At 38.6% G+C, this 27302-nt stretch overlaps 1 protein-coding gene across 1 annotated transcript; it reads right to left on the bottom strand.

The window, feature by feature from the left end:
• Positions 1–21350: 21350 nt before the first annotated feature.
• Positions 21351–22037, bottom strand: LOC108777564 (uncharacterized). Its single transcript, XM_018544489.1, has one exon. The coding sequence runs from the start codon at positions 22035–22037 to the stop codon at positions 21351–21353; it is 687 nt and encodes a 228-aa protein (XP_018399991.1).
• Between the last annotated feature and the right edge of the window lie 5265 nt (positions 22038–27302).

Below are 27302 nucleotides of genomic sequence, written 5' to 3'. Positions count from 1 at the left end.
ATATAATTTTCTTTCATACAAATATTAAAAATATTAAAAATATGGAAAGTGATACGATGTTATATTTTATAAGTTTATAATTTTATTGCACAAATATATTGACGTATAAACATTTCTTTTAAAAATATTTAGTGTACGCGTACAGATGTAAAATGTTCCTCTACAGTACATTTATTTCTTCCCGGAAACTATTATTATATTGAGGTTATATTTTGCTTCACTTGCGTCTCTTAAGTTGATGCTGGACCCGCCTGTATTATCGATAAAACTAGTATTTTTGACATTTTCGTTCCTGTCTAAATTCTTCATAATAATTTCGCAGAATAAAAATTCCTTTTCCATGATTTAAATAATCATGCTAATGTATCTGCCCCTGGTTTATATTGTGTCCAAAGCTGGAAAAAATATGAAATTACAGATTTCTTTATTCATTTTTATCTTCAGGGTTGGTCGCTATGAGAATGGTTAAAGAAATATATGATTTCATACTTTTTCCAACTTTCGACATAAAATACATCAGGGGTAGGTACATTGGCCTGAATATTTAAATCGTGGAGAAGAAATTTTTATTCTGCCAAACTATTACAAAGAAATTAAACAGAAATGGAAACGTCAAAAACGTTAGTTTTATCGGTAATACAGGCGGCTCCAGCATCTTCTTAAGCCCATTCTGCAATTGCGTGTGTAGTTGTATGAATTAACCAATCATAGTCAAATATGAAAAAGTGTTCGACTGTGATTAGTTAATTCTTACAACTACAGCCAATTACAACTACGTTTACGTGATTGTAGAATGGGCTTTACGTGCACTTGCATGATGCGTACTAGGACTACTCGGACACGACGAGAGATGGTTTACATTGGAATCATCATATGACAAGTTCCTTTCCATTAATTATAAACAAAACGTGACAAAAATATTAACTAAATATAGTGTTGTAAAGTATATACAATATAACCTTTTTATCTAATAATAATGCATTACCAAGAAAAGTAATTGATATATTAAAGCCATTAAAGGTGCTAGTACAAAGTAAACATACGTAAAATGTATGTAACTTTCGGCCGATTTTCGAATCGCCTCCGCCTTCCGCTTTTCTCCTTACCGCGGTCCAAATGTCGCTCGAGCGTCGTGCGACATTTGGACCGCGTGCGGTGAGGTGAGTGGGAAAGCGGAAGGCGGAGGCGATTCGAAAACCGAAAGTTACATACACTTTACGTATGTTTACTTTGTACTAGCACCTTTAATGGCTTTAATTAATAATATATAAGTTACTTTTCTTGGTAATATGATATATTATTATTAGATAATAAAAAGGTTTAAATTTTTGAGTATCTCTCCTTTTTTGAACATAACTTAAATTTTTTATTTTTGTGATTATACTTATATAGCCTTAGATTAATTAATGTTTTTATAAATTGCTTTTTACTTATTAGAATTTTTTTTTGTTGTGCCGCTAATTCTCGACACAGGGTTCGGGATCCACCAACAATTCGGGAGCGGCGATGATAATTAATTATAGCATTTTTATAAAAAAAAATCAATAAATTTTATTCAGTTCTCGAAAAGTCGCGGTTTCTTCTTTTGCATAGAAGTTCACTTACACTACGCGTGTCATGATACTAGATTCGGAGATTCATCGAACAGAGTAACATTCTTACTTTTGATAATTGATCTGATTCCGCGTTGGTGATCTCGCTTTTATCTCGCATTATTGAGGTCTGTGGCCTTGCTTAATCAGCACTTCCTTGTCAGCGTTCTGGTAATCAGTCGAGGGCGCTTGATCGTGCAATCGAGTCGCATTCGCAGGTTTTAACATTTTATTGTTAATATATTTCCTATTATACTCGGAGACGGGAGCCATTAATTAAAGTTCCAAAGTAGATAATCACCGATTTATACACACTCACAAGAAGATGGCACGAATTGTGAATGTAACCTATACCCAGGAAATGGAAAGTTACTTTTTAAAAGTAACAAGTAACAGTTACTCATTACCGAGTAAAAAGAGTAACAAGTTACCCCCCCTCTCCCCCCTCTCCCTCCATCTCCCTTTCCCCCTCCCTGCCACCCTCCCCCTCTCTCCCTCTCTCCCCCTTTCCCTCTCTCTCTCTCTCCTCTTTACTAGTTATCGCTTTTTAAAAGTAACTCGTTACAGCACCGTTACTCGAAAGGTAACTTTCGTTATTTTTCCGTTATATTTTAAAAATTAGTCTGAAAATGTACTTTTGCAGTATTTTTTGTTTAAACGTTAATAAAAGCAATATACATGTATAACACTGACACTATGTACAGTTTTTATTTTTTAGTTTTTTTTAAACACAATTTCGTAATTCTAAAAACCTGTACAATATGCAGCAAACTGAGATACACATATGTTCGATGTATTACATAGAAGATAGAAGTGCAAAATAATTCCTGAAATAATGGTACTGTATATATTCCTCAGCTGTCAAAGATCACTTCAGAATCGCTACAGCGCAGTTGACAGTTAAAATATTTCAAGAATTGTTTTATACCTAGTAGAAAACTAGAAGATTATATAGGATTGTATAGAACTATCTAAATCACAGTATAAGTTAGAAATTAAAAGGAAAATTAAGAAATACACATAATCTCTTTATTATAATACAGCTATATTTTTACTTAATTTATACTTTTAGCTGTAAGTCAAATATTTTGACAGAAAGAAAATTATAACGCTATAATTAAAATATATAACAGAAGTTTTGCATAAAGAGGGGTGTTTTTTCAATTGCTCAACATAAATGTACACAGAAATGTATAGAGTAAAGCTTTGTACACAGAAATGTACAGAGTAAAGCTTTGTGCACAGCTCAATTACAACAAAATGTATACGATATTTAGATTAAGTTAAACTAAATGTAGCTTTTACGTTTGAATTAAAAACACTCAATGTCCTACAACCACATTTATAGCTGTCGTAATTAATAATATGTAATTATTATATAACGGAATAATGTGTCCAATCGTATGCAAAGTAACTATAAAGTAACTGTAAATTTCGTTACCGTTATTTAAAAAATGGAACTACGTTACCGTTACAGTTACCAAAAAATGAAAGTAACGCAGTTACCAGTAAAGTTACCAAAAAAGTAACTCATAACTGTAACTTCATTACATGTAACGAGTTACTCTTCCCTGTTAATTTATATTATTAATACATTTATTTCATCGTCTTCCTTGTGTTCGCATTCCGATAATCGGTCGAGGGTGCTTGATCGCGCAATCGAGTCGCGTTCGCAAGTTTTATTAATTTATATTATTAATATTTTTATTTCCTCGTCCGTTCGTGACGCAATTGTCACTTGTGTAATCAGCACTCGTGACATTTTATTATCTTCAAGATTAAAATCTATCTTTTATCGCGGTCGATTTCTATTTATCTTGGTAATAGATTGATGAAAAAGAAAAAAATATAAATATCCATTGACTAAATATACATTCACGGAAGCATTTTCCCGCCATGGTAAAAAGGCGGGCTTCCGATATAACTCCGCTCGAAATGATTTTACAAGGAGTCGTGCGCGTGACACAGGAGCGCAATCCCCGTTTTGTAACCGAGTTTACGAAGTCGTTTATGCATATCACGCAATTTTCTTACGGTTTTGCCGGTGTTAAAATATGTATGGAATTGAGTTAAGCCACGCCGTGCACAACACAGTCGGCGTGTCCGCTGCGCAGAGAATACAGGCGCGGAAGCTGTTAACCGGGCCATTTGCATGGCATCATCACGATTTCGTTAAAATCCCTCTATTCTCTCTCTCTCCTTCTCTCTCCGCAGAACGCCGCGGTAACGTCTACGTTGAACTCGATTTACCAAGCGCAATCTAAATGCATCCATCACGTTCGTGAGGGGCGATATCACGCTTTATTCTAGCCAGCGTTGAAATTGGATATCCTGACGCAGCACCGTCGAAATCCATCGTCGACGTGCAAAACGTCAAGATATCCTCAATATTCTCGGTTGGAAAATACGACGGAACACCGCGGGTATAGAGGATATCTTCGCAATAACGCAGTTTTGCCTTCGGCTGCAAATCCTTTAACGAATCGAAAATATGTTTCTTTTTGCGGAGAAGATAAAAATGAGCTTTATTATTTATTAAATCTTTTCTAATATTAGTTTATTAAAAATAGATTGCAACGTTGTGTATTGCTATTAAAGATATTTAACATTAAATTATTTTATCTAAAATTCTATCTGATTTCGTATCTATGACAATTAAGTTAGAAATAATCACGTGAATAGTGCCAGCTGTTATTCTAAAATACTGAACGAGCGAAAGATAGTGATGCTTAGCAGCGCAATGAAAATCACAAAGTTGGAAACACGCCTTGTAACATTCCAGATGCAATATTTCCCGTTTCCGGAAGACATATGCACGATGTGTCGAAGACAGCCAACGTTACCCCTTTGCATACTCCCATCTCTTTATGAAATAGAAGCATATCGCCAGAAGTTACGGCATCCAGCGAGCCAAAGAACAGAGGAAAAATGAAGGGGATTAGATTCAAGAGAGGACCAAGGAGAGATAGATTGGCGCTGGCAGACTTTTGTTTCCGAAGAAACATAAAAATCGTTCTCCCGAACGGTCCCCGTTCTCTTTCCTCACTATCCAACGAATTCCAGAGACAATTTTATGCATCTCATATTAATTTGCATAATCGAATATAAAATTTGAATAACGTGTTTCTGCGGCGTACGAAGTCGTGTGTCACGCAGTAGAGACCGCCTTTCACTCTCGCCGTATTTTCACCCCCGTCGTCGATTTGCTTTCTCACGCGGGAATGATTGCTTGATTGCCTGATGGGGGCCTTGGTATTCGTTGTTTTCGAGGGAAATCCGCGAAATTACTTGGCGAATAATGATATTGATTATTACTGAAAGAGAGGATTACGAAGGATAAGAGGATGGGATTATTATCATTTTATCGTAAAAATAAGAAAGAAAACTCTAATAGCATTGCAGGTTTACATCAGTTGTCGATGATAAAGCCTGCTGAAAAGTTTTGTTATTCTTTATAGGATGTACACATATTTTTGAGAAATATTCGACCGTAGGATACACACCGAGTGTCAATAACCAAGTTACAATTGGATAAATCAACTGAAGGAATGTTGAAACAGAAATTTCTCGTACCTACAGAATCTCTACCTTATCTACGGTTAATCATGTAATTTTCCAAAGGAGATTCTTTGATAACACGACAAAAGTAATTGAAGAATTCTATACAAAAGATCTAATTTAATTTTTCAAAAATTTAACGAAATTAATTTAATTTAAAAAATCAATTTATATAATTCTTCTCTTTATAGAACACGCGCATTAAGGAGGTTCGAGCATTACTTTGAAATAAAAAATGCAACTGAAAAAAATTGTCATTATAGCTATTCGAAATCATGCGCAATATTAGTGTAATAATTGTGAATATTATTTATGTGTATTCTTAGTAAATAATTAGTGAATAGGATATTAACAAATGTATAAGATTGTCAACGATTCGAGAAATCAAGTATACACTTGGCAACATTGTACTTCGCGACGTGACGGACAGTGACAGATTATGGCGATCATGGCGATCTAGGTTATACAAAAGCTGCGTTCGGTAGTAGTAAAGCTGAGGCGTCGCGTCGGAGTGCCCTTATGTTATAGCATATGTCACGTGCACTATAGAAAAAGAGCACTCCGATGCCTCAGATTTGCATTGCCGAACGCAGCTAAAAGACGGCTTCGTATCAGCTGTGCACTGCGGCGTTCATGCCAAGTCTGTTACTACTAATACGTGAGATAAAGATAAACTTCGTGACAATAAAGTTTTTAAATCCATACGATCACATTCGATTGTCTTGTTTTATACACAATTGTTGATATTTCACTGTCAAATCCTAGTTTTTCAAAATCCTAAGTTGGCTGACAAGGAGATGGCATGAATTGTGAAATATGAATTGGAATGTAACCTATACCATTTGAAAGGTGAGGTCGAGAGTATAAAAAGTGTAAAAGGATTTGGGTGCATGAGCCTGAGAAAGGACCACGCACTAATTAAATGGAAAAGTGGCCCCGGTCAAATAAAAAATAAACCATGGGAAAATACACTTTGGGATGTCCTGATAAAAAGTCTCCATGGCGACAATCTTGAAAAAACAAGTTTAAGCTGTCAAAAGACCACTTGAACTTAATACATTCGAGAAAATCAAATAAGTCAATTTTGTGCGTTTTCTTACTTTTCCAACTTTATGTACTATGTCACACGCACGCACGCACGCACGCACGCACGCACGCACGCACGCACGCGCGCACACACACACACACACACACACACACACGTGTATGTGTACACTCGGAGACTAAAAGATTGCAACGCTTTTTTATACATGGTTTTCGGAACGTAGTAAAATTGTCAGAATGTGAGCCACTGCTTTTGTAGCGGTTAGGTAGCTGTCAACGTAATGACAGAATCAAAACATAGTGAAGAAGTGCATTCTCTGTGCCGCGAAGGTTAAAAATTCCAAATAGATACCATAAAATTAAGATAAGTATAAAAGAATAAGTTAGTATATCACACAATAATAAATTAGATGGTGCATAATAATATGTTAGATGGTGCATTTCGTAATATAAATTAAAATTAAAAAATTGAATTAAATTAATTAAATTAAAATTTTTTTTTCTTCTTTAGTTTGGCTGTGTGAATGAATTACTGTCGCCTCTCAAACAATGCCGAAGAGGATACCGAACCCGAAAATCGCATGTCTAGACTTCTCGTTGCAGAAAGCAAAAATGAAGATGGGCGTTGAAGTATATACTTATTACAGATCCGGAGAAACTCGAAGCCGTTCGTTAACGTGAACCAGATATTACCAATGAACGTATTCAGAAGATTCTTGCTGCTGGAACTAAGTTGTTCTTTTATCTGGTGGCATTGATGATTTATGCTTAAAAGTATTAGTATAACTATACATTTTAAATGACGAGTTCTAGAATTGAGTGCGATATATTCATCTTGATCTTTCCATAGTATTTCGTGGAGACTAGGATCATGGCAGTACTGCAGATGTAAAAGGCTGATCTGAAAAGAATTGCTAAAGCTATAGGTGCGCAATTTCTAACTTCGCTAACCAACATGGAAGGAGATGAGAGTTTTGATGCCAGTTTCTTACCATTTTCTTGCCAGTTTTCTTGCTAGTTTCTTGCCAGTTCTTGCTACAATTATTCGGCTATCAAATATATGGTGTCAAGAGGATCGATTTTTAAATATGTGTGCTGGCATGGGAAGACACCATTTCAAGTAATTTTGCACAGTAATAAATTCTTTATCATAGTTATTCTCTAACATATTAAAGTTATACATGTGAATATTTTATTTGCGTAGACCGAAACGTTATAAACTATCTGAATTACTTGATTGGTTCCATCAAATACGGATACGCGATCCAGTCGAAGATGGTTACAGACGAATGCACTTGAAGTACGCTCCACTTTTCAAACTTAAAGTTATTTTGAACGAATACATATCTCCTGCGTTTAACGACGATGGAATCACGAATGCACTGGGAGTTGTAACCGCATTGTAAAAATGTACAATATGTGGAGAGTGTTGGCGAGTTCGATCCTGTTCCGGATTCACTAACAGTTCCAATTCATTAATGCTTTCTAACAATATGTTAGATTATTATAAATATAGAAAATGAAATATGCTGTTACTGTTAACTAATACTTGCTATAAGTAGTATATTGTAAATTAAATATCACAGTCTTAAATATACGTATTGAATTGTTTAAACATTTTTATTCTATCAGTTTTAAGTGAATATGAATTAATTTATTGAATCTTTTATCATATAACAGTAATGGTAAATAAAGAATGTTTCCCATGGAGTCTTCAAAGATCTTTGAAAATCGTGTAATACTTGTGGGAAAATTATATATATCAGGAGACGCGGTAGTGTCTCCGGCCATGTTCAAAAACTATTATTATATGACAGGGCAATCTATCTATAATGAAAGATTACAGTTTTTAATAATCGTGTCTATTTTAAACATTGGTAAAAGTATAAGCTATGATGATCCTCGGTTAGTTGTTCATATGTATATATCTTAAATTTGTCTTGTTAAAAAAATAACCGGCTATATTATTTGGAAACTGAAACGGTAAAGTGCCTTCGATTTTACTGTCTGGCAAATATACAAATGTTCTCTTTTGATTAATTTTTTTTTTAAACATGTTTTGATAATCCGTTTTTACAATTTTGAAATTTATGTAGATGTTAATTTTGCATTTACATGTGTAAGTATTTCGTTTTTATGTATGAAGTTATCTACAATATTTTATCTTTGCAATATTTTAGTAAATTGTTTTATTTATTACCTTTATTGTTTGTTGTCATATGTAATAACAAATAATATAAAAATGCCTGGACCAACTCCACAGCATGTTAGAGGTGCTATTCTTGCGTATTTACATGCAGGATTAACACCTACAGAAGTTTCGAGATTGTGTAATGTTAATGTAAGATATTCATACAAACATATAATGTAAAATAGAAAGTGGGTATATGTATAATGTGTATGTATATATATATATATGTATATATGTATGTATATATGCATGTATATATGCATATTATGTGTATTATATATATTTAATATATTATATTTTGTTGACTAAAATATGTTGCTAATAGTTCGTGTTTACTGAGTTAATTTGTAAAATATTTATTTATTATATTATAGAAGAGCACAATATATAGATTATTACATCAAAGAGAAATTGAAGGCCACATAAATCCTCGGCAGATAACAGGACGGCCACGTTGCACTACTGCCGAGGAAGACCAACGTCTGCTCACCTTAGTGCAGGAGACCGGATTTCGCACAGCGCGGCAAGCGATAGTGGAAACGAATATTAATTGTAGTTTAAAAACCGTGAGACGCAGGTGGAAAGAAAGTGGATACCACCATCATTCTCCGGCTCAAAATGAACGATTAACAGAAGGTCATAAGGATCAACGGATAGCTTTTGCCTTGGAGCATTTAGTATGGGAGGATGAATGGAGAAATACCATTTTTTCGGATGAAAAGGTATTTTCTACGGATGAGTTAGGGCGTGTATCACTGTGGAGAACGAGAGGAACGAGGTATTCAGATAAGAATATTCGTTTCCGCCAACGATCTGGACGCATCACGTTGGCATTTTAGAGATGTATGTCCTCACATGGTCCTGGGCCATTAGTGCGTACCACACCGCACATGAACGGTGAGGAATACATCCACATCTTGTCCGATGTGATGCTGCCATATGTTGCAGAAGCATTTCCTGATCTACCGTCCGTTCCTTTCGTTCAGGATAATTCAGGAGTGCATCGAGCGAGAATTGTTCAGGATTGGCTGGCTATGCAACCCAACCTTGAGACGTTGAATTGGCCAGCCAAATCCCCAGATTTAAATGTAATAGAAAATCTTTGGGGTATAATTGCACAAGAATGGAATCCAAACATTGTGAGAACGCGCGAGGCACTCGAGGCACACGTGTTAAATGGGAAGGTTTCCGTGCGAGGCTTGAATTGTTCCAGAACTTAGTTACATCTATGCCCCAAAGATTAAATGCTGTGATAGAGAACCATGGAAGTGTCACACGATATTAATCGTATGTGACTTCCATGATTAAGAATGTATGTATAGATGATGTTTGATATTGAATGACTGTGAACAACTCTCATTAATGAATGAAATGAATGAATTAATGAATGAGAATGACTGAATCTTGAATGAAGCACAATGTAAAAGCCATCCGAAATATCATTGGTGTACCTTCTGTTAATTTTTCATTATTGCTACCATTTGCCACTATCGCTGCCACTACCGGTCTCCTACGAACATTAATCAGGTCTCGTTTTTGGTAAGATACTAGACACAAGTCGACACAAGCGTCGTTCTATTCATGACATTCAGAGAGTAATAAAAGTAGAAAGACACTTGTATCGACTTGTATCATCAAATGGAAAGCACTCTATAAATATAAGATAATTAATATAATAGTCAATACAGTCAAATGTCGACTACGCCGCTGACCCAGTCAATAGATTTAACGCCGTAGTCCGCAAAGAACTCGCCGTCGTTGCCGTCAAGGCCGTCGCCCCTGTACCTTTCGTCTATGCTACCCCGATCGCTATTATCAAATAATGGCTTCCGTATTGGATGATTTCATAGTGAGGATATGAGGCCCAAGATCATTTTCTTAAGATGGAGAAAATGATAAAGCAGGTAAATTTTACACAATAAAATCTTAAGATATACTTTTTTCCTGTGATACGAAAGAATTGCTCTAATGTATCATCATATTGATATACTATTTTCCATTCTTTCTTTTTCATATAATTCTTATTCTTTCAGTTTCAGCAGCGGCTGGCACGAGATGGTATTGTAGCGAATTACAGTTTTCAGTGTTCCTATGACCTCATGATGTAAAAGACTATCATCCTAACATTTGACTGTCGTACTGTCCTGTTGATTGTCGTACTGACATTTTACTGCCTTCTGTAGCAATTGTTCTTTTATACCTCTTATCGATCTTAATCATCCACTGTGTATACACACACAGAGGTTACAGGAGAAATGTTTAAAGGAATGTAATCGTTATATAAATATGTTATATGTATGTTATGTGTATGTTATATGAATATGTATATATGTTATTGTATGTTATATGTTATGTGTTATGTTATATGAATATGTATGTTATATGTTATATGTATGTTATGTATATATAATCAGCATAATAACCGAGGACCAACCTAGTTTATATTTTTTATCAATGTTTGAAATAGACACGATTATTAAAATCTGTAATCTTTCATTATGTAGTTAGACTGCCCCGTCATATAATAAATGGAATAAAACATTAATACAGGGTGTATCTGAATTATCGCACTTGGAGTATACCATGAGATACAGGACAAGAATCCAAGTAAAAAAGTCCTGAGTCATTTTTTGATACGAGCTTTCAGTTCGTTGTTATACGATGTTAAAGTTAGCAAATTAACGACTGAGTATAGAAGGAAGATAGGGACGTAGCAAGGCGGAGCGGAGCTGACGATCGCGGCGGGAGAAGAACAGCGGTGAGCAGCGAAATGGTTACAATTATTAATCTCTTTCTTTCTTTCTTTCTCTCTCTCCCCTCCTCATCTCCATCTCTTTCTCCTCTCTGTCCCTCTCTCCCTCCCTCCCTCCCTCCCTCACTTTATACCTTGTTTAAAGAAATGTTAAAGATCGGAAAGTGCAAAGCTAAATAAATGATTTGTTGTTTTCGTAATAAATTATTAATTTAGGATCCCTGGCGAAAATAATATGTTTATTAAAAGTTTATAAGAAGTTCGTTTAAATGTTCAATAGATGTTTCATTCAAGCTTTAAAACATCTATTGAATTGTTTATGAAATGGAAATTTAAATATGGAGTTATTTAAGAGATGTTCACGATTATGTTTGATAGGCGTTTAGGAAGTGTAAGATGATGTTTCTGGAATGTTACAAATGTTCAGAGGATGTATGAATTAAACAATCCACTTAATATTTGCATTCTGAAAACATTACACAATACTTTTTAAACGCCTATCAAACATAATCGTGAACATCTCTTAAACAACTCCATGTTTAAATTTCCATTTCATAAACAATTCAATAGATGTTTTAAAGCTCGAATGAAACATCTACTGAACATTTAAGCAAACTTCTGCCGCCGAGCGCCGCAAGCAAGCAACTGTTTCTTATTTGTCGCACAATTGTTTAGGATTTCCCGATTCCGACAGTAGTCGACTTTTTTTTTGTTCATGATTCGCAACATTTCTTTATTTCTCTATTCATTTCTCGTATGATCAGTCAGAAGTTAATTTGTTAAAGTGATTAAAAAACCTTCATTGTGCTGTCTACAAATAAAATCATCTGTGAAAATAATGGTATGTATCTAATAAATGTTTTCTTCTTTATGATATGTCATTAAGTTGAGCATGCGTTTCTTTATTCTTATGATTCACCAAAATCAATTGTATAATAAATACTATAAAATAATAAAAAACAAACGAAATTACTATACAATTCTCAAGTGTTCTTTTCTATTATCTGTCCGTTCGTCCATCCATCGCATAACTGTAAGTAAAACTACTTGACGGATGGGATTGAAATTATTAATTGCTGAAGTTAAAAAACTACATCATAAAAATATTTTTCTATACTATACAATGAATATCAAAATTTGGGAGAATAAAGAAAACATATCTCATACGATAAAATTATTTTTATTCATTATTTGTCAAGTTTTAAGAACATTATGTACAATGCACACTTTGTTGAATTTTTAGTATTCGTGTTAATAATTTAAAATTAAATTTCAATGAAATTGTGTTCTAACATTTCTAATGGCTATATTAGGAATCACAAAAAAGAAAAAAGACAAAATTTTATTTTGAAAAAATTTAGCCACGAGTCAGTCGAAATAAGGGGCGGCAAAATCGAGCTCGCACGCGGGCGCACTTACGTCTAGCGGCGGTCCTGACATAAGGAGACTCCACTCAGTCTCGCCAGTCTACAAAACGCTCGTGAATTTAGTAGTGCTACGCATAATGAGTGCGAGTAAGAGAAATGATCATTTCTCTTACTCGCACTCATCAGAATCGGAAACTGAACTCGAAACCTAAAATGGGTTCACTTTTATTTTACGGAGTGAAGTCTCCTTATATCTTACTTCCTGGTTAACAGTAAGAGCATATTTCATTTTCTATATTTATAATAATCTAGCATATTGTTAGAAAGCATTAATGAATTGGAACTGTTAGTGGATCCGGAACAAGATCGAACTCGCCAACACTCTCCACATACTGTACATTTTTATAATACGGTTTCAACTCCCAGTGCATTCGTGATTCCATCGTCGTTAGATGCAGGAGATACGTATTCGTTCAAAATAACTTTAAGTTTGGAAAGTAGAGCGTATTTCAAGTGCATTCGTCTGTAACCATGTTCGACTGGATCGCGTATCCGTATTTGATGGAACCAATCAAGTAATTCAGATAGTTTATAACGTTTCGGTCTACGTAAATAAAATATTTACATCTATAACTTTAATTTGTTAGAGAATAACTATGTTAGAGAATTTATTACTGTGCAAAATTACTTGAAATGGTGTCTCCACATGCCAGCACACATATTTAAAAATTGATCCTCTTGACACCATATATTTAACAGCCGAATAATTGTAGCAAGAACTGACAAGAAACTGGCAAGAAAATGGCAAGAAACTGGCATCAAAACTCTCTTCTTCTTCCATGTTGGTTAGCGAAGTTAGAAATTGCGCACCTATAGCTTTAGCAATTCTTTTCAAATCAGCCTTTTTATATACTGCCATGGTTTTAGTTTCCACGAAATACTATGGAAAAATCAAGATGAATATATCGCATTCAATTCTAGAACTCGTCATTTAAAATGTATAGTTATACTATACATTTAAGTTAACATCGTCATTTAAAATGTATAGTATAACTATAATTTAAAATGTATAGTTATACCATACATTTTAAATGACGATGTTAACTAATACCTTTAAGCATAAATCATCAATGCCATTAGATAAAAGAACGACTTAGTTCCGCAGCAAGAATCTTCTGAATACGTTCATTGGTAATATCTGGCTCACGTTAACGAACGACTTCGAGTTTCTCCGGATCTGTAATAAGTATATACTTCAACGCCCATCTTCATTTTTGCTTTCTGCAACGAGAAGTCTAGACATGCGATTTTCGGGTTCGGTATCCTCTTCGGCATTGTTTGAGAGGCGACAGTAATTCATTCACACAGCCAAACTAAAGAAGAAAAAAAAATTTTAATTTAATTAATTTAATTCAATTTTTTAATTTTAATTTATATTACGAAATGCACCATCTAACATATTATTATGCACCATCTAATTTATTATTGTGTGATATACTAACTTATTCTTTTATACTTATCTTAATTTTATGGTATCTATTTGGAATTTTTAACCTTCGCGGCACAGAGAATGCACTTCTTCACTATGTTTTGATTCTGTCATTACGTTGACAGCTACCTAACCGCTACGAAAGCAGTGGCTCACATTCTGACAATTTTACTGCGTTCCGAAAACCATGTATAAAAAAGCGTTGCAACCTTTTAGTCCCCGACTGTACATGCTTATATCATATATGTATGCAAGACATACATAAATACATAGATACACAAAACATATATACATACGTACTTACGTATTTGAATACGAGTAAAAACAACTCTGATCGATGATTTTCGCTCCATGTGTTTCCAACATAAATAATTAAATATAATCGACATAAACATATATAATATCATATTATTGTTTTAGTTTTCGCTCTTCCAAGTAACCAAATATTTATCGTATATACATACTGTGCAAAAAATATTGTGTATATATGTATATCAGGAGGCTACGAGAAATGTATACCCATAGAATCTTTTTAGAATAATAACTATTGTTGATAAAAAATGAAATGAACTACCACTTAAAACCATATCATATCATCAAAAGTTGTTACACAAAGAGGAACGCTATGACAATTTTGTGAACACGGATGAATTGCGTTGTAGCTTTAACATTGGATATGTATACTTATGTCGTAGCACCCTAGTATATATGTGTAGTACTGCAATAATGTTTTGAACTTTATGATTTGAACAAACGCACATATTGTTGTTACTGTGAACACACGCATACACAAAAATAACATGGCAGCAAATCGATGTTTTGTTTGTAACATCGCGCAACCACGAAGAAATCTAAATAGATTACGAGGCGATAAAAATATCAGAAAACGTGAAATAGCTGAAAGTATACTTACTACGTCCACGATGGTTGATCCTGGGTAACGCTAAGAGTAACATGTGCAAAAATGAGTTAAAGATAACATACTTTTGGTTATATAATTCTCTATGTATTTATGTATGTCTAGCATACATATATGATATAAGCATGTACACATACACGTGTGTGTGTGTGTGTGTGTGTGTTTGTGCGTGCGTGCGTGCGTGCGTGCGTGCGTGCGTGTGTGTGTCATAGTACATAAAGTTGGAAAAGTAAGAAAACGCACAAAATTGACTTATTTGATTTTCTCGAATGTATTAAGTTCAAGTGGTCTTTTGACAGCTTAAACTTGTTTTTTCAAGATTGTCGCCATGGAGACTTTTTATCAGGACATCCCAAAGTGTATTTTCCCATGGTTTATTTTTTATTTGACCGGGGCCACTTTTCCATTTAATTAGTGCATGGTCCTTTGCATGTGAAGTTGAGCAATCGGCCTGCTGCGCGGTAAGTACTGTGAATAAGTAGGGGTAAAGTAAGGAGCGCGGTGGCCGACAGGCTTACTACGTACTATTTTTACATCTTACGAAGAGAGTTTGAAATCACGCAGTATTAAATTTTTTTTATTTCATCAAAAAATGTCATTTTTTATATAACTAATGGAGAGAAACAGGGCTACGAACGAATAAATTCGTTAAATTCTTTTAATTATTCTAATATATTGCTAAGAATATCACCTAATTTTGGCGTTTCGTTCCGGCTTCCATTACTGAACTCATCAGTAAGGCATTGTAGTGGAAGCCTACCTTATACGCCTGTAAGAGTTATTCAATTGAGATTCTATATAAAGAGATATATGCATATCAAAGCACTTGCGAGAATTTGCGAATATCGATAGTCCTCTGGCGGGTCGTCGTAGTAATATTCTTTGCAATATTTATCCATAGTAATATATGTATTGCCCCCACCCCCCTCAACTTGCTCATTTTATATAGTTATTTACGTTTAAATATATACGTTTAAATTTATATTAAAATATTATGTTATTATGTTATTTGTGTAACACGAATTATTGTTTCATTAAATGTTCGTGGTGTGCGGCTCACTTATGTTTCCAATACTTTTACATTAATTTTCACCCACGACATTGTACTGCAATGTCCGAATTTTATATTATAATAATGATAATAATAAATAAAAAAATTAATATAAAACGAAATATTACTTTATAAAATGTTCGTGACGTACGACTCATTTGTGTCTTCAACGTTTTAATATAAATTTTAATTTACAATATTGTACGGCAATGTTCGAATTTTATGAATAAACAAACGTAAATAATTATATAAAATAACGTTATTGATGAAATAAAAAAAAAATTTAATACTGCGTGGTCTTGAATTCTCTTCGTCAGGTGTAAAAGTAATACGTGCGTCTTAGGCTTTTCGGCCATCGCGCTCCTTGCTTTAGCTCTACTTATTCACTATACTTACCGCGCAGCAGGCCAATTGCTCAACTTCAATGCAAATTACTCTTAAAAGAGGACTCATGCACCCAAATTCTTTTACACTTTTTACACTCTCGACCCCACCTTTCGAATGGTATAGGCAGGGAATGGAAGTAACAAGTAACTAGTTACTTATAACGAAGTTACAGTTACGAAGTTACTTTACTGGTAACTGCGTTACTTTCCTTTTTTGGTAACTGTAACGGTAACGTAGATATATTTTTTAGATAACGGTAACGAAATTTACATTTACTTTTATCATTACTTTGCATACGATTGGACACGTTGTTCTGTTATATCTGGAGACACGGTAGTGTTTCGGCGCTAAGCTAAGCGCGACACTGCCGTGCTTCCTTTACGCGAAACGGAGAATTTTTCGGGGTCGAGATGATCAGATCTCAATAACGGCTGAACCGATCAAATTCTACATACGCTCAATCGACAGGACATACTTAAATTGTATAATAAAAGTGCTTTCATTTTTTTTCTACGTGCGAAGATATCGCGATGCAAAGTCCGGATCTGTGAATTTTCACGTTTTATTTTAAGATACGTCGTTATCAGGAGACGCGGTAGCGTCTCCCGTCAAGTATATGAGAAAAAAATTATATGAGGAATTATATGAGGAAAAAATAAAAAAAAATTATATGAGGAAAAAATCAATATGAGAAAAGGTGTCGATCGAAAGAGACGCTACAGCGTATAGTCCAGTCACTTTAGAACAAAAAAGGGAGTAAAAAAGAAAAAATTCCAACCAAGCTATAAATTGGTAAATATCTTCATTTAGGCGAGAGAAATGATGTCTGAAAAGTTCCCAACATTCGCTTGTACGCTAAGCCTTTTATCGAGCGTAAGTAGTAGTAGTAGTAGTATATATATGCAGGTGGGCTTAACCAGCCTACTACCGCGACCTAGATCCATGGGGATCCATTGTCGCTCCCTGCTTGTTCCGTAGGTCATTCAATCAGGCCCAGCCTCGTATCATTCACCAGGCTCATTAGACTGCTGACCTTCGCATTTTCAAGATCCATGGGTGTCATAAACATATGTCCCCAGGATTTGATCTTTTACAGGCGAGTGCAGGACAACGGCACAGTAAGTGCAGGTTGTCCTCGCCTTTTTCTCCACATAGCCGGCACTCTTTCTGCTCCGCTAGCCCTAGGTTGAATAGATGTGCTCTGAGGGGCATATGTCCTGTCAAGAGGCCTATGCCTCTCCTCAGTTTTTCTTTTCCCATCGCCAGCAGTTCTTTGGTTCTTGCTGGTTTTGGAAGTTTCATGAGTTGTTTGGCTCGTCTGCAGCCCTCTATCCCTTTCCAGGAGTTCAAGTGCTCCCGTTCAAGCCACTCTTTAATAGTTTTTGTTTCTGCTGAAAATGGGACCCCGACGATCCGTTCAGCCGGGACCTTTTCGGTGCCCAGCTTTGTCAGCTCGTCCTCTCTCTCATTTCCAGGTATACCCTGATGTCCAGGGACCCATGCTAGGGTTACCTTGTTTGTTACCCCTAGTGTTGTGAGTGCTTGCATACAGTCCTATACTACAGATGATTCTGTGGAGGTACTTGCAAGTGCCTCAATAGCTGTTCTGCTATCCGTGCAAATATGTATCTGTTTTCTACTTCTCTCCTTTAGCCGGAGTTCCGCACATTTTTGGATGGCTAGCATTTCAGCCTGAAACACTGTGGCCAGCTCACCAATTGGTATGCTTACCTCTTGGTTAATATTGGGCCCAAATATACCTGCCCCACATCGACCGTTTGCTCCCGATCTATCCGTGAACCAAGTGTCTACATCTGGATTGGCTTTGTAGTCATGCTTGCTCCTGTCCTCCCTAGTCGGTATTTGAACTTTGAAAGTCTTCACCAACTGGTGTTTTCTGGGAATCCTGTCTTGTTTTAGATTGAAAGGGTGTTTATCAGAAAGTCCCAGTCTTGTATGTCCAGTCCTGGTTTCCTTCCACTCACCCTGACATCTTAGTCTGTATGCTGTTTGCCTGGCTGTGTATTTGATCATCTGGTTTAGGGGCGGAGTACTGAGTGCTACTTGTAGCGCCTCAGTTGGTGTAGTTCTCATGGCCCCTGTTGCAGCCCTCAGGTATTCTCCCTGTAGGCTTTTGAGCAGGTTCCTTGCCTCCACCTTTTCCGCCCTTGACCACCAGACCACTGCTGCATACGTGAGTCTTGGTAACAATACCATCTTGTATAGCCATAAGGCTGTCCTGAGCATGATGTAAGAATACAAGGTGTACCATTGCGCATAATGACGACTGAATACTGGAGCAACCAATCAAATTTCGCCCCTAAATGTTGCACGAGATTCAAACGTAGCATTTTTCTTTTCTTTTCCAATATTAACATCTTGGTTGGAATAGCATCTTTTTTTTGCAAAAGAAATGCAAAAAGCGTTGCATTTCTTTGGCTGCTACATTCTTTAATCTTGGTTTTGTCCACTCCGTTATGAAACAATCATTATCGAAATGATTACTACATATCACTGCTACAATTAAATAATATATTTTATTTTAATATCTTTATACAGTAGTGGTCAAATTGCAAACTAACGAATGTTTAATTAATTATATCAACTTTACCCGCATCAACTTTTATATTTGTTTCTGTCTGTTGACTGGCAATGAGCCATTGCTGACGAATAATTTCGTCCTTAGGAAATCGAAAATATTTTATATTTTTCGATTTGTTGCCAGACGTACGACTAGTACAATACTTTACACAGCACGCTGGCATTTCTGCAAACTACTTATAAAATATATTGAACAAAACTAAACTAAATGAATAAATGATATTTAAATTAAAAAACGATATTAAACAAAACTAAACTAAATGAATAAACGATATTCGAACGATATTTTAATTAAAACACAATATTCAATATCAATATAGTTTGACAGCAAGGCTAGATTCGGGGAGACGCTATTAGCGCTATTTGTTTCGTTTTATCTTCGTCGTTCATTAGACGTGAGACAAGGACGTACCACACAAATGGCGCTAATAGCGCGCTGCCCAAATGCAGCCCTAGTCAGCTATGGATGTGTTCCAAAATTGACTGCCAGTACTGAAAACCTATAGTGCTCGTAACGTAAACTATAGATTTTCAGTACTGGCAGTCAATTTTGGAACACAGCCTATGCTGCAATGATACGCGGTCACGTGGAAGACCGAAGAAGCCATGTCACTTCTTAGCATTTGAGGGCGAACTCTGATTGGTTGAAGAGCAGAACTACTGCGCATCCTCGGGAATGGTACACCTTGTATTCTTACATCATGGTCCTGAGGTTTAGTCCCCAGTTCTTTCCCATGGCCTTTCTGCAAGCCCACATAGAGGCGTAGAATTTCTTCCTCTTTTCCTTGAGGTGTGGTTTCCAGCTCAATTTGGGATCTAGTAGGACCCCTAAATATTTTACTGAATTTACATAAACATTTACATATTTCTTCGCCCCAGAGCCTTAATGTCTCAATGGGTTCTGGTTTGTATTTTCTGGTGAAAATCATGGCCGAGGTCTTAGTGGGGTTTACCATCAGTCCCCTCGTCCTACACCAGTTTTGAACAATTACCAAGACTTCATCCATCGGTTCCTTGAGTGTCGAGAGGAAATTACCTCTTATGATAATGGCCACGTCGTCCGCGCATCCGTAGATTTCGAAGCCTGAATCCTTCAGTTTTGTGAGGAGTTCATCCATCACCAGGCACCACAGCAAGGGTGAGAGCACCCCCCTGCGGGCAGCCCGCCGCCGGTCTCCCCTCAACTGAGCTGTTGCCATGATTGACGGTCAGTCTTCTGCCCTTCAGCATGCTTTGTGTCCAGTCGATCAGCGATTCTGGAATGTTAAATCTGTTCATGGCGTCTTTAATCGACGTATTTGAGGTGCTATCAAAAGCCCCCTCAATGTCAATAAAGACACCTATTGCATATCCTTTTGCAGCCATCTGTAACTTCAACCCCGCTCACAAGATGATGCAGGGCAGTATCCGTAGATCTGCCCTCCCTATAGGCGTACTGAGATGGGTTCAGCGGCTTTGCAATAAGGTAGAAGTTTTTCAGATACCTATCAATGAGCCTCTCCAACATCTTTAAAACGAAGGATGTGAGGCTGATAGGTCTGTAATCCTTGGCCATCACATGGCCATTTTTACCTGGTTTTGGTATAAATACCACTCTGGTATCGCTCCAGGCTTTCGGAACGTGTCTCAGTGCTATGCTAGCCCTGAGCACTTTCGTCAGCGGGCCTACTAGGGCCTTTCTACCCTCCCTGAGTAGAACAGGGTAGATGCCGTCTTGTCCTGGAGTCTTATATGATCCGAAGGTTTTGATAGCCTTATAGCCCATTCAACTCCCTCAGGAGTCACCACCTTAGCTGCCAGTGTCCATTCTCTTGGTTTATATTTTTCCCCGGGTTTCTTGACTTTCTGTTGAGGTTCACAGTGTCTTTCCTGGAACCCTAGGAAGTGTGTAGACATGAGGTGTTTTAAACTTCCCTCTACTGTCTCGGTATAATCTCCGTTTGGGAGTTTAAGACATCCCAATCGTAGGGTATTGTCTTTGCTGAGGATTCTGTTTAGCCTGGATGCTTCTGAAGCGCTCTCAATGCTTTTACAGAAATCCCTCCAGCTTTTTCTTTTGGCAATGATTATTGCTTTGCTATAGCCGCGTTGGGCGTTTCTGTACGCTTCCCATTCGGCTGTTGAGTTCTTCCTCCTTGCTTTATTGAAGAGTCTTCTTACTTCTAACCTGTGCTTTGACAGCTCCTTGCTCCACCAGGGAGTTTTGGTTGTAGAATATTTCGGTCTCTCCAGGCAATTTCCTTCATAGGCTTCTTTTATCGCGTCACTTACAAACTGCGCCGCGTATTCAAGATTTTCTTCTGAGTGAAATCTGTTCGGGGCTTTCTTTAGGATGGCCTCCAGGTCCATCCTATAGCCTTCCCAGTTTGTAGTCCTTGGGTTTCAACCCCATTCTTTATTCACCATATATCTGAGACTGTAGCGAACCTGTGGTCAGAGCCCGAGGGCTCCCCAGAGACTCTCCAGTCCCGCACCAGGTCCGCCACTCTCCCAGTACTGATGGTGATGTCTAATACTTCTTGTCTTCTGCAGTCCATGAAGGTGGGTACCGTTCCTCTGTTTAGGATCATCAGACTGGCGTCCATAATGAATTTATGGAGGCTCTCTCCCCTCGGGTTTATGTTCGTGCTCCCCCACCCTATATGGTGGGAGTTTGCATCACAGCCCAATAGGAGTTCAAGCTCCCTCTCCTTCGCGTAGGACACCAGTTCTCTTACGTTTCTAGGTGGTGGTTCTTCTTGGGAGTCATAGGGCATGTAAGCTGACCCTATGAGTAGATCCAAGAACTTATCCTCATCGTAGTCCACCCTTGTCCGTATAACAGTGGTGTCTCCGTCGCTGAGCTGTGACATAAAAATAGCATTAAGTCCCTTAGTTACAATATAGGTCCTAATTTTGTTCTGAGTGTCTGCTTTATAGATAGTACCACAGCCACTCAGACCCATTATAGCGTTATTCAGGAGCCAAGGCTCCTGAATTATTGCTATTGCTGTCTGCGTCACAGCCATGCTCCTGGCTAAAATCGCCGAGGCGCCTTTACTGTGATGCAAGTTAATTTGGATTATTGGTACCGCGAGTCCCGCCATTTCTAAGCTGACCCGCTCGCACCGGCAGTCACTCCCTCCTTGCGTTCTTTGTCAAGCAACCTTACGGTTGCCCGACCCAGCCCGCAGACGGGTTTAAAACCACAGGTCTTTAGGACCTCCAGCGAGCGATCACCGATCAGAGCAGCGAAGTGGGCGCTTTTTGCGTCCCTACTTGCGCTCCCTTTCACGACGACCCACTCCCTGGCGCCCAGACCCGTGTTTTGTCTGTCGAGAAGCTTTATAGCTTCCTCGACAGCCAAATCCGACTCCTCCACATGCACCACCACCCGATGGCGCTTAGGTAGCTTCCCGGCCGGCAGCACATGCAGAGCAGTGCTTCCGATCTTAATCACGGTGGAAAGGCTTTTCAGCCAATCCACCGTCTGCTGGTTGGCGCTGCTAAAAATAACTGCGCCATCCCTCTCCCAGGTGCCAGTGAAGGTGGGCGCTAGCCCATCCTCGGGAAGTTCGAGGATGTGCCTCCTGACCAGTCGCCTGATCTCCTCCACCTCACTGGCTAGTTTTTTCTCAGGATATCCTTCTGGAACGAAGGCCATCCTGTTCATGCCCTTAATCGCCTGGGCATACGACCCTTGGTCAGTGACCTTGGGTCTCTTTCCCGGGCGATTCTCCGTCGAACTGGGCGTTTGGTGCACCGGTCTGGCACGCTTCTGCGTTCCCACCGTCGCACCACTCTCCCCGCCCGGCGGAGTAGGGGTGTTTGTAGGAGAAGGAGAAATGGCTTTCTCAGCCCTCGCCTTCTCCTTATTGTAGCGGCGCCTTGCAGCCCTGCTGTAGCGAATGCGGGACTTAGGTAGACCCGCACTTGCTGCTTTGTTCTCCTCCGGTTGTTCGCTTCCTAGGGAAGCCACCCCCTGGAGGACTTTGTTAAAGTTTGTTTTATTATTGGTCTCCATATTGATCCCACGAGTACCGCGGTCGCGCGATCTCACCCGGGCAGAGCCGCGAATGCCCGGGGCTTGGCTCCGTACTCCTGGAGTTCGCCCTGTATCCAGGAGGCACCGTTTGCGACGCAGCTCCCCCTGCGCCATGCAGCTCCAGGCACGGTAGCTCACACCCTAGCTTGGGGGGTTCCTCTTTGTTGGCCGCCCACGTGCCCCCCCCCTCCCCTGAGCGGGAGGACCCCGTTTGTGACCATAAGCCCCACCACCCGCCCCGGCACGGGAGTCCGCAGCCCCCGAGAACGCCAGGCGTACCTGGATGTGGTCAAATGTTCTCCCCGTCGGTTTTTCTACCTCGAGTACCTGCTTTCGCAGGTCAAATGTGGGCCTCGTGTCATTCACCGCGGGGAGTGCAGACCACGGGCACCCCAGGCGTCCCGCGACCCGCGGGCCCACGCCCCGCGACTACTTCAAGGTGGAAACCCTTTCGGGGGGAATTTTTACATAGATATATATGAAAAATACTTACAGTTCATGCTGAACGTGAGAATCCATGCTGATTGAAATCGTTTGAGTTACTGATGCTGTAACGTTGCACGAACCGCTTTTAAACTGTATCCCCCTCCAACGTTAGTAAAATTCGTAATCTCCAATCATTTAGCCACCACAGACGATATGTGTCGTATATTTTTTCCCCATCTTCCGGGTATTCATATAAATAACTGCTCAATGTGTTACAACATGTATTAATCTGCGCTTTTGTTTCAAATACTCTATTACACTCAAAAGTTTTCTGAATTAAACCCTTTTGCAATTCCCCATGTCTCGGACACCATGTACTATTGCGCGTCAGCACGTTACGGTAACCGAGTTCACGATTGCGAAGTAAATGCGGAAGCGATGAACAACGACGGTTAGACATCTTTGCACAGACTGATGAAAATATTTTCATCGACATTTATATATATTTAAAAAATGCAGCGTTTGCACTTATGCTACATTTTTGCAAAAGACACATACGGTAATGAAATCATTAATGTAATTCATTATTTTTAAAAATGCAACGTTTGCTAATATGCAGTTGCTAAGAAGAAATTTTGCACAATACAGATTTTTTAGACACATACGGTGATGAAATCATTAGGGTAATTCGATATTTAAAAAATGCAATGTTCGCAAGTTCTGTTTAAGATTTTATGAAAAATATACGTCCGGTGATGAGAGCAGTAATGTAATTTGATACAAATGCGACGTTATCAAATTGCACATTTAACAGTTAAGAGATGCATTGTTGCCAAATAGATTGATATAAAACGCAAAGATTTAGACGCATCGTGTCATTAGTCAATCAAGCGAAATGGAGCTAGATTTGATAGAGCAAGCAGCACAGCTGAATACCAGAGAAGAGTATACGTCGCGTGGGAACAGCGATGCGACGAATTTATAGAATCTCTGAAAGAACAGAGTCGGATCAAACGACCGCGATTATCGATCGGTAATAGACAATCAGTGATCGCAAGTATCGCGCGGCTCGAGAGATTGAAAGATTCAGTGCGCGGACGATTCGTGTACGTGGGCGCCGGATATGGACTCCGATGACGCGAGATAGAAACGGCGTTCGAAAGCCGTATTCTAACGGGCGCGGTGATAAACTCTAATCACATCGACCCTCGTCGATTCCTCGAAGACGCGAGTGAAATTGTGCTTGAGCGTGTGCAATGTGTTTTACAGAGATATGACTCTATAAAGATAAATACAGTATTTAATGGTGAATTCGTGGCGGGTGACAAACGCGCGAACAAGAGTATCGCCATACGGAACTTTGAAATATATCGATGCACCGATCAGCGCGAGTGGTACGTGTCACGCGTCATCGAGCCAATCCTGGCATCGCTCGAAGAGTTTCTAGAACGCGATAGCGGCTGGGCACTGTCGCGTATACTAAATTTAACAGTGAACGCGAATAAACTAAATCCTCTGCGCGCGGGATGTCACATCAAACTCCCGGAGAAGATTATGCTGAAGAGAGCGGTGATCAATGTGCAATCCAAAGACAATGCTTGTTTTGCATGGTCAGTGGTCGCCGCTCTGCATCCTGCCAAAAAAAATGTGAAACGGGAATCTTCGTATCCACATTACTCATCGGTACTAAATCTCACGGGTATTGAGTTCCCGATGACGTTGAGTCAAATTAAAAAGTTTGAAAATCTCAACGACATTTCCATCAACGTTTACGCCATCGAGGAGGGGATCATACCGATACGACTCGCCGACCAAAAGAGGACCAAGCACGTAAACCTCTTGAACGTGGAGGATGACATCGAGGGACATTCGCGCTGATCAAGAACCTGTCGTGCCTCGTCAGTTCACAAATCAGCAAAAAGGAGCATAAGAAATATTTCTGCGATAGGTATGTATTATAACAACAATAACAACAACAATAATAATAATAATAACAGTAATACTAATAATTTTATTTAAAAAAATTTTTTTTTTCCAGATTGCACTACTTTGGATCGAGCGCTAAATTGGAGCTCCACAGCGTCGACTGTGGAAAAATGAATGATTGTGCGATAAGGCTGCCGAGCGAGGACAAGTGGCTGAGCTTCAGCAATCACTGCAGGAAGGAGCGCGTCCCGTTCGTAGTCTACGCCGATTTGGTATGCGCATTGGAGAAAACGGCTAAAGATCCAACAACCTCCACGTATACGTACCAACATCACAACGTCTTCAGTATCGGGTATTACGTGTACTGCTCGTACGACAACTCGCTGTCAGGCTATCGTTTTCACCGCGATAAAGACTGCATATCATGGTTCGCGGATGAATTGAAAAATTTAGCACATAGTGTGCAATCTGTAATTTCAACCAATGTTCCCATGGATTTCACGCGAGACGACTGGGAAAAATTTAACAACGCCACGCACTGTCACGTGTGTGAGAAACCGTTCATGAAAGATGATAAGCGGGCACGCGATCACTGCCATCTCACCGGGCGATACAGAGGTCCCGCGCACTCAAATTGTAATTTCAATTATAAGAATTCGCGTTGCACACCCGTAATCTTTCACAATTTAACCAGTTACGACGCTCATTTCATTATCAAAGAAATTGCCACCGCGTACGAAGGACAGGTAGATTTATTACCGATAACTAAAGAAAAATATATATCTTTTACTAAACACGTTGATGACACTATAGATGATAAAAAAAATTGTATACAATTACGTTTCATAGATTCATATAGATTTCTCGCTTCTAGTTTAGACAAATTAGCATCTTTTCTTAGCAAAGACAAACTGCGGGTACTGCACCGCGAATTTTCTCATTTATCGGAAGAAAATTTTAATCCTTTAACATGAAAGGGTGTACTCTTTCCGTACGAGTATATTGATTGCAGTGAAAAATTGAATGAATCGTGCTTGCCGCCTCGCGATTCGTTTTACAGTTCATTGACAGACGACACGGTATCCGAGAGCGATTACGCGCATGCAGTCAACGTGTGGCAGCGGTTCTCCATCCAAACGCTCGGTGAATATAGCGATCTGTATCTAAAAACGGATGTATTGTTGTTGGCTGACATATTTGAAAATTTCCGTGATAGCTGCATTACGAGTTACGGGCTCGACCCCGCGTATTATTATACCATACCTGGCTTCACATGGGATGCCATGTTGAAGCATACAGGTGTAAAATTTGAACTGCTCACAGACATCGACATGGTCATGTTTGTCGAGCGCGGTATACGCGGTGGTCTGAGCCAATGCTCAAATAGGTACGCGCGAGCCAACAACAAATACATGTCGTCGTACGACTCATCGAAACCATCATCGTATCAATTGTACTATGATGTCAACAACCTCTATGCAAGGATGCCAATTCAGGGACGATTCGTGCCATCGGTACTAGCGCTATCGGTGGCATGGCACAACAAACAGCACTCACACAAGCACAAGCTCGTGTACGTGTGACTTGATAGCAGAAGCGTGACGATTATCGCTCTGTCCTTGTCGCACTAGTACTCTCCTTGTTCCCCTTTGGCGCGCTGAGAGCGAGCGAGACAGCGAGAGAAAATCTGAGAGGGAAAGAGAATTCTTCTCGCCGTCTCGCTGTTGTGTCCTTCAACCGTAATTTCTCGGAATCAAACGTCAGGCTACCGAAATATTTTCTCGAATGATTCGCGTATGTCAATCATATCGAGATTCTTATTAGGGAACATTTTAGATATATATTATATATATATGTATATATATATATAATATATATATACAGGGTGGCCAATTTATCTGAAGACATTGAAATATCTCGAGAACTATACATAAGATAAAAAAAGAAGTGCAACGAAAGTAGCTCGACACGAAGG

The sequence above is a fragment of the Cyphomyrmex costatus genome, unplaced genomic scaffold (assembly GCF_001594065.2).
Source record: "Cyphomyrmex costatus isolate MS0001 unplaced genomic scaffold, Ccosl1.0 scaffold446, whole genome shotgun sequence".
NCBI lineage: Eukaryota > Metazoa > Arthropoda > Insecta > Hymenoptera > Formicidae > Cyphomyrmex > Cyphomyrmex costatus.
The sequence above is the reverse complement of the archived record's forward strand: the minus strand, read 5'-3'. Positions and strand labels throughout refer to the sequence as shown.

Coding starts and splice junctions, on each gene's coding strand:
- LOC108777564 (XM_018544489.1), bottom strand. CDS start 22,037: ATGGCGGGACTCGCGGTACCAATAATCCAAATTAACTTGCATCACAGT.